Source organism: Chaetodon trifascialis, chromosome 18 (genome assembly GCF_039877785.1).
Source record: "Chaetodon trifascialis isolate fChaTrf1 chromosome 18, fChaTrf1.hap1, whole genome shotgun sequence".
In the NCBI taxonomy this organism is placed as follows: domain Eukaryota; kingdom Metazoa; phylum Chordata; class Actinopteri; order Chaetodontiformes; family Chaetodontidae; genus Chaetodon; species Chaetodon trifascialis.
The window spans coordinates 19106670-19115855 of record NC_092073.1 but is presented as its reverse complement, the minus strand read 5'-3'; the positions used below and the strand labels follow the sequence as shown (position 1 = coordinate 19115855).

The window sequence follows — 9186 nt, the reverse complement described above, 5'->3', positions numbered from 1 at the left end:
ATTATGGAGCAGAGAAGGAGTCAGAGATGAATTAGAACAACCACTAAATGGAATTCAGTTTGATGATAAATCAGGATCCAACTGTCAAGATCACGGTGTGAAAAAGGTCACTTGCTTTGAATCATTGCTCCGCCAGCACTAAATAACACGAAAGCTGACGCAATGTAGTGAATTGTATTTTCATAAACTTAAAAACTTGCTGCACTTGTAAGGAAATTACTCTAGTTCAATGCATTTTTTTTCCTTATCTGTATAATAAGAAGAACCAGATCATGTGTTACTATTTCATCAGTATTCTCCAACTCTTGTTCGCTGTGCTTGAGCATTTTAGTGTGTTGTCTGTACCGTGCTGTTCTGAAAAGATAGCATGTTATGGCAGGTCTTTAGCCGTGAGCAGAGCAGCATGTTTTCTTTAAATGTCCACCGGGGAAATCAATACCTTGTTTAGAGCTGAAATTGGCCAGTCAATGTTACAATCATCTGTTTCCAATGACAGTGAAAGGCAGTTACTGAAATTATAATGTCAACGACCATTTAGCAGGTCAGAGGTTGACCAGCAATTAACATGACTCATCAACTTATTTTGCCATTAGGAGCATTGATCCACATGTATCTGTGTATATATTTACACTTTCCAGGGGACTTTTGGAAAGATTGTAGAGTGACACATCCATTTCAAGAAATGGAAAAGTCAGTTTGACTGAAAAATATATAATCAATGCTGACCACCACATGATGCGAATGTATGAAAACAAGTTAGCAATTAGCTACAGTTAGCTTAAAGTAATTAATAAAAGAATTGAAATTGTTAGCTAAATGTAACAAATACGGTCCTGAAACAGAAAACTAAATAAATGGATAAATGTTTAACAATGTTAGAAAAAAGTAATGCAGAACAGTTGAAACTGTTAGCTTAAAATAGTGAATAACAGTTGAAAAGTTTAGCTTAAAGTAATGAGAAAGCGTTTGAAATAGCTAAACATAATGGATAAGTGGTTGAAATAGATGTGCTAAAAGTAATGGATCAACTGTTTAAATTGTTAGCTAGAAGTAGCTTAATGGATAAACAGATAAAAGAGAGCTAAAAGTAATGGATATGCAATACAGTCAGCTAAAAAAACATGGCTAAATGTTGAAACTGTTAGCTAAACTTGCATTGATAAGCAGTTAAGATAGCTAAAATTTTTCGTAATAGATAAACATAAGGCTATAGTTAACTAAAGAAATGGATAAATGCTGTAATTGTTAGCTAAATGTATGGATAAACCATTAAAATAGCAAAAGTAATGGATAAACAGTGCAGTGAGCTAAAATTAATGGATCAATAATTTAACTGTTGCCTAAAAAGTAAAAGTAATCGATAAAGTGTTTACGTAGCTAAACCTAATATGTGGTCAAAACAGATATGCCTGTTTTAATTAGATATGTTTTCATAGTTAATAGCGATAAATGACTTCCTGTTTAAAATCAATTCAAATGAACACATTTGGATCATGATGGATGGTGTCAGTAAAGAGGTATCTAACGGCATTAGAGCAATAAGTACCCTGCTCACAGTTACTGAGAAGCAGCAAATATTACACAAAAATCAAACGTGACTGTCCTTGGAGGTCATTTTTTATTATAGCTCCATAAGCTGCTACAGTGTCCCTTGACTGTTTTCCTTGTTAGTCTGTGAACAAAAAGACCCATCAAGCCGTGTGTCACAGGGGAACAGATAACAGTAGGCCAGGTGAGCGGAGGTCAGAACATCCTGATGAGGGGGCTGGGTGGAGGGGGGCCGGTAAGGGTGGAGGAGATGTAATGGAGGCACAGCGGTTAAATGCCGGGGCCGGCCGTGGGCTCCGGAGGGAGCGGGGCACGGGCAGCATCACCTCGGGCATCTCCTGACCGCGCGTGATTGATGGGGAAGAGCTGACGAGCCGGGCTCCCAATGTCACTCTCCAATTAAATAACTCTCACCGCTGAACTGCAGCCCCCCACCTCCTGTGATACACCTCCCTCTTCTCCTCCCTTTCACCTCTCCCTTTATTATCACACACCCACTCTCCCTCTGTACCCTGTCTCCCTTTAAGTTGAGTTCTTATTTAGTCCAGCTTATGCTCTCTTTCCTTTTATCTTCATGGCATTATCCTCCTTCAACTTCCCTTTCTCTGGCTGCTCTCCCTTCGCCTCACGCAACATTATTCTTCCTCTTATCCCACTACAATGCGGTGTAACTCATTTTTACCTGTCCATTGTCCCGTGTCCCTAATTTCAGCTTTGCTAACTGCTCTTCCAGGTATGACAGACAGAGGCTGCTCTTTCTATTAGTTTGGGTCAGTGCTCTCTTTCTAAATGACAGAGCAGAGAACAAAAAGAGCTGCACAACTGTAATGTATTCTGTCTCAAAAATGCAAATAGCATGGAGAAAAATACACGGAAGAGAAACCTTGGGTGACTTATGATCAGGGCTGTGTTTCAACTGAAATATAATGTTTCCTTATGTGAGAACAGGTGCATTTACTATGAAAAGATAAGTGTAAACCACCTGCTAAAGAGGAATTCAAACTGTTTACACTGACACGGCTTGAAGAGTGTGCACATGCACCCGCTATGATTGGAGATATTGGTGCACGAGGCATGTTTACTGTCTCTAATTAGGAATGTAACTAATACTGTTTGGCTTCACAGGTCTGCGAGTGTGGAGGTGCAGTAGTTTAGAGAAGCCAGCCCCATGCTGCAGTCTTCTGTCACCACAGAAGCTCAGTTTGTGGCTAATTGGATGAAAAACAAATAGAAATGGGAGCCCAGATATCCATGCAGAAGTGCACTTAAAAAAATGGGTATTTTAAAAGCCAGTCTGGGGAGTGTGAATTATGCAAGGAAAAACAAAATGACAGACGTCCAGCGGAACCTTGAGTGAGAATAATTCAGATGTCTTTTATTTGAACATGTGACTTGCAGGATTTAATTATTTTTCAAGGTGAAGCAGGGGGTGTTCCACTCCTCTCATTGGTCGAAGGTGTCAAGAATTTTGTATTGATTTTCTTTGCACCAGCGAGGCAATCATTTAACAGTACACATGCCATCTGCTGCCAAAAAACTTGGCAGATTTGAAAATTCGGCTCTTCTCTCTCTCTGCCAGATCGCGGCGTGTGTTTCTGGCTCCCTCCCCGCCAACTTATTTTGGTCAAACTCTTTCGATAGGCTCTCTCCACTCCAGTCAGCGAGGATTTGGCTCAGATGAGAGCGTTTCCTGTCTCGCCCGGCGTTCTGACTCCTCGCTGCTGCGCGTCCCCTGTTGCCTATGTAGGGGAGAGATAGATGCGTACCCGAAACCCTGCAGCTGGGGTTCCCTGCACGGAGGCAGCACTGCGGAGAGAGAGAGAGAGAGAGAGAGAGAGAGAGAGAGAGAGAGAGAGAGAGAGAGAGAGAGAGAGAGAGAGAGAGAGAGAGAGAGAGAGAGAGAGAGAGAGAGAGAGAGAGAGAGATCAGACTTGCCATATCCCTGCCAAGGGTGAGAGCATTTTTACGCGCGATCCAGACGCCGATCTCCTGCAGCCCTGCTCTGCCATCAGGACTAATTTCACCATGAAAACTTTTAAACTCTCCATTTCGACGTAAGCCGTTTTCCTCTGCGTGGTGCGTGGAGAGGAAAAAAAACCCAACTTTTACCAGCAGCCACCATCTGTGCGGCGGTGAAGTTATTCCACCTTCTTTTGGTGAGTATTTCCAGCGGATTTCAGAGCGCGGTGAGGACACCGGGCAGTCATGTGGCGAGTTTTTTTTTTTTTTTTTTTTTTTAATACGTCCCCACAATGCGTCGCAGTTAATTTATGATCTGCTTGGGTATTCTGTGCATTTTTTGTCCCGTCGCTTATTCTGTAATTAGTATTCCGTGGACACAGGTTTCCTGCGGCGGTCGCTCGCAGAGATTTTTACTGTCGGTGCTTCCGTGCTGCCCGATTCCCATCCTGTGTTTATTTGGCACCGTCATCTGTCATCTTCCGCTTTATTTCTCTAAAGCCTGAAGTTGTTCAGATGTTCGATCGATCTGTGTTAATGATGCGAGCGCTTTTATTTATTTATTTATTTTAATTGGACGAACGTGTCTGATCGATTCGGGAACAGGTGCACCCTGCGAACTTTTTCTGCATTGTGCAGGTGTTGACAGCTAATGCGCAATGATTGATGCTAAACAGGAGGGTCAAAGCAGTCAGGGCACATCGGTGCGCAAGGCCGAGCGGAGGGCTACCTGCTGATTTACACTGCAAAGATGTCAGGAGATTACAGGCTGCAACATCTTTTTTTTCTTCTTCTTCCTGAACAAGTGGGGAAAAAAACTGCAAGCAGGGGAAAAAAAGGGGGGAAAAAAATAGGAATTTAGATTTTTCTAAAATAAACAGTCTGCTGTATTTCAGTTTAATGCGCTTCCACATGTTTGGAGGAAATTCATGAAAGTAATAACTGCAGTGGGAAGAAGTGCCAGACGCTGGCAGATTGTGCCACTTGTTTAAGGACCAAAAAAAGATTACATGTGGATCAATACACAATAAAATGACTTCTAAAGACGGATCTTGCAGCGCATGTTTATTTTCAAGCATCAACGTTTATGAGATCTCTGACCTGCAAAATGATTAGCTGTGTTTGTGCTGCCTGTGAGCCATATAATCATCATAGTGAGTGGAAAATGCAGTGTGATATAGTATTTTGCACAACCCCTCCGCAGCATTTCTGAATTATGTAGCTGCAAGGACAGGGAGATGTGTTTATGTGCCTGTGAATGTGTGGGTCTCACTTTAAAGACTTTTTAGAAGCATGATTCCAAAAATACTTCATTTAACACACAGTTTTCGCTGCTGTCGTGGGGATATGAATCGGAGTGAACGGGTGTCATAACTCAGCCTGTTTCATTTATCAAGTATCCACTTGCTGTTCTGTGGACAGACTTTATTCTGCACTATACTCAGCAAATTCCTGTCTTTGCTAACATGCAGCATGTGTATTAAACTCTGTTCAGCCCTCTGTGGAGCTCTTTACAGTTTTTGCATGGTGCAGCGTGTCAGTCAGCTTCAAATCCACTTGCAAAGGTTGAATTCAAATGAACGAGTCAGGAATCGGTGAGTGGGGAGACCACCTTTCAACCGGAGGACTCGGGTTCAAGCTCCTGCCCCTGTAAAACTCCGGCCTGTTATGTGCTGTGAGTGTCCTTGAAGACCCGCCAGCTTCAGGGTTATTGTGGCTCTTCCACTGCCCCCGCGCTCTGATTTTCCTCTGAAAGAGACAAACAAAGGTGAAAGAGAAGGTCGAGGAAAAGCTAACAAAGTGCCTCGTTATTATTAATTATATTAAAGCTGCTCATATAATTAATGCAAAGACGTGATCTACATGCTGGTGTCCACCTGCAGAAGATTCAGAAATAAGGAGAATATGCCATAAACTTAAACGACGCCATAAAAAGCCTTTATGAAGCGTCTCAAACCATAATCAACTTAAGTTCACACACAGTTTGTGTCTCCATTCTGGCCCACGAGGGAAGACACTGAATGTACACAATGATTGAGGAGAACATGGTACAGAGGAAGCGTGCGATTGGTTACTGAGCGCTGTAGCTCTGGTAATCCTGTTGTGAGACTGGCAAATGGGATTAGAACAGTGTGTGTAAGAGAAACAGAGCCGGGGGACGACTGGGAGGCTTTACATTCACGGATTTATCTCGCATTTTCACTTAATTTAGCGTCATCGCTTCGGCACTGCCCAACAATGAGTCTGCTTCTCCTTACAGGAAGTCAGATGTGGACTTTGACCACTTTTGAAAAGGCTGACTGAGTCAACCAGAAGAGGATGTTTTGTGCTGATATTTGAATATTTTTAAATGATGAGGGCAAAAAGCAGCGGTTTGATTTTCTCTGCAGGGTGGAAAACCAACTGAAGCATTTAGAGCGTTTGGCACCAAACATTGCCAGCGCTTTAAGGCAGGAGGGTAAAACTGACTTTAAATGAAGAATAATAGGCAGTTTGCCTTGGTAGTTAAAGCACAATGCCTCTGTTTTTCTCAGTTTTGCCCTTTAAATCTGACAGTACTTTAGTCATCATACTCGCAGACATCAGGCCTGGCTTTCACTCCTGTACAGTATGAAAAGCAGCTTCCACCGAGTGAGATAATCCATGGCAGTCAACACAACGCCTTCATTTGGTTTCCGCCAAAGTTTCACTCTGTTTCGTCGTCGCTTCGTCGTGCACTGACTTGAGTGTTTTCATATCAGCGCTGCGTTACGCTCTGCTTACGGTCAATCACCTGACACCAACAGGAAGAAGGAATGGAAGTCATCGTGTGAAAACACTCATCACGTCCAGTTCTTTGTATTTGCTTGCCTGTGAAGTGCTTTCGAAGCTGCATTTGACATCATGTGCTTTCATTTTGAAAAATGCATCAGAAGAATTGATTTCTCAGCAGCTTGAAATGCTTAATAATTTGGACAAATCAACAACAGAGGAAATCAGCAAAAGCTCATTTAATAGCAAGCCGATATGTGCCTTGTTGAGCAGGCTGCTGCACCCACAACTACATTAGCATTATCTCCAGTTTCTAACTGACCCCCGTCTCCTCTAGTGTTCAGACTTTAGCAAAATTAGAAGCGTTTACTTGGCCGCTCGGTTCAATCTGACCCGCGCCGTTTTTCTCTCCCACAATACCACCGCTGCAACCTGGCTTCACAACTCGTGCTGCCCTGCAGCCAGATCTGCTCCACTTTCCACCTCTACCATTAAATTGTCATGCAGAGGTGGTGACTTTGTCCGTGTTAGTCTGTGCACGTTCATGTGTTGCAGCCTTAGCGCGTCGGTATATTGTATTCCAGTTCATGTTGGAAGCGTGGACAGTTCAGGGTGACTGTTTTCACAGCTTCATGCCTTCTTGGATAAAGTTTCGCCTCGTAGGGGTTTGTGCGCTTCCTGCACCGGAAGGAAAAAAAACATTTAAATTGAGATATTTATAAGAACTAGATTCCCTTATGTTCAGGGTGCTTCTCACAAACATCTAGGTGTCTGGAGAGGTGACAGTCACAGCGCTATGGTTTACTTCCGTGTTAATTATTCGCACAGAATAATGGCTCTGCCGTGGTGAGGTACAACAAATCACTTCCACAGGATGTGCGGTTTGCTGTTTTTATTTTGCTGGGGGGATCAGAGAGGAAGTAAAATGAGAACCGGAGAATCTGTGTGTGGGAAGAAAGAGGTCACTTTATGCCAAAGCAATTACCTTCCTCATCCAGGCCCCTGCCAATACTCCGCGTAGAGGGGAGAGAAAGAGAGGTCAGCGAGGAAATAAATATACGTGCGGTCAAGCTCTCAGTTTTCTAAGCGTCTGCTTTCAGAAGACCTCCTGAAGTTGAAATGGCATTTCTGAGTCAGTATCTTCCCAACATATTGCATAAATTTGCCAGCGAGCTCTGCTGCGCATCCTCGCCGCCTCCAAGCGCGGAGTGTTGCTCCTTCACAATATTTATTGTGGGAATCAGTCAAAGCCGTTGTTACGCGTCAAATTAGATAATACCAGCGATATAATGAAGTTTGCGTAATTGCTCGACTGCTCAGGACCACCAGGATGTGTTGTGACATGACGAACATTATCTGTCAGGAGCTGAAGCTTTTCTCTGCTTTGACAAGTCGTCATGTTCTGGCATCTTGGGGGATCTGTCACGGCATGACGACGGCAGGGAGACAGATCCCCTTGCATGTGCTCAGGCCGGCAAACAGGCTGCTCGGAGTAGAGGTCAGGAGCGCTCGGGCCATCATGCTGCTGACAGCTCAGATTTATTTTTAATCACGGCAATGAGAGCTCGCCACACAGATCATGCGGCTTGTTAGTGTTGAGTGGCGAGCCCCGCCGCCATTACGCCATGATCTTATACAAAGAAAATGTGACAAAATAATGACCTTGGTGAGGTAAAGCCCGGATAATTGGGAGCCGGCCTGAATGGCGTTTTGATTGTTATTCCGTGCAGCCACTGTTGTTTCACTCGCTGTGAAATCTCTCTGCCCGTGTGCATTGAAAAGTCCATGTCTCCATCTTACCCTGATTAACATTTTGACCTCCCCCACGATTTTCCTGTGCCATGTGTGTAGGTGAGTGTGCGTATGTGAAGGACGTTATGTTGACTGTCTGCACCATATTTACTGTCTATTCATTTTTGACCAATTTCTTTATGATTGGTGAAAAATGTCATTATCATTGCATCAGCAGGCACATTACTTGCTGTCTAAAGTGACTGCGGTCACAGAGGCAATTTTGCTGACGGTACTTTCTCTCTTCTCTCCTCTATGTCTTTGTCTCTCTCCTTTTTTTCTCTCCCTCTCTCCCTCTCTCTGTTCTGATAGGTGCCAATTATACAGCCTGTGTGTTGAAGCCTGCCTGGTCGCCGCTGACCCTGTTAGCCAGCTTTAATGTCAACTCCCTGGCTCCAAAGTGGAGGGAATTACCCCACTTTTAGTCTCCAATCAGGGAAAAAGAAGAGCAACGCAGCAAAATGCAGAGCTTGACTCTTTTTCAACCCGTGCGCAGGGTCTGACTGCTCTTGCTTTCTGTTGAAACACAGGGTCACGACTGTGTGGATAAAACCCTGAGGGTTTTGACATTTCAGCCTCACTGTCTTTTTTTAGTTTTTGCTCCTCTTCTGGCCTCAGTGCTTTTTGGAGGAGGCCCAGATGATGGGGTGGTGTTGCTCAGGCATATGCAGAGCCCTGGCTCTCCTGGCACTCCTGCTTCCCTTGCGGGAGAGGGGCTGCTGGGGGCTGAATCCCAGCTCTGGGGATCTGGAGAAGTCCCCACACTCTGATCCAGACCCCTGGGATGTCCTGCACAGGCACAAACGCAGCTGGGTATGGAACCAGTTCTTCGTATTGGAGGAGTACACAGGAAATGAACCCCTCTATGTTGGCAAGGTAAGCGATCTGTGACTGCTAACGGATCAACATTAGCACGGCTTAACAACGTGTGCTGCTTTAAACGTGACTGAATCTGCCTCCTGAACCCTTTGATGAACTGATTCACACATCCTCACATACCCTATTTTTACAGATGTGGCACCAGGTTCAGTGCACCTGTACAGTAATACACATATCAATAACCTCTTACCATAATGACCTGCAAAAAACTGGGACGCAGCAGAGTTTTACAGAGTTGTACATATTCCCCATGCCCTA

At 44.0% G+C, this 9186-nt stretch overlaps 1 protein-coding gene across 1 annotated transcript in view; it reads left to right on the top strand.

Annotated features, from left to right (window-relative positions):
• The first annotated feature begins 3475 nt into the window (after positions 1-3475).
• cdh7a (cadherin 7a) overlaps positions 3476-9186 on the top strand; it is a 101410-nt gene continuing 95699 nt past the window's right edge. Inside the window, exons 1-2 of the mRNA XM_070985769.1 lie at positions 3476-3704; positions 8362-8925. Of these exons, the coding sequence (XP_070841870.1) occupies positions 8689-8925 (237 nt within the window). The 5' untranslated portion in view covers positions 3476-3704; positions 8362-8688. The remainder of the gene's footprint in view (positions 3705-8361; positions 8926-9186) is intronic.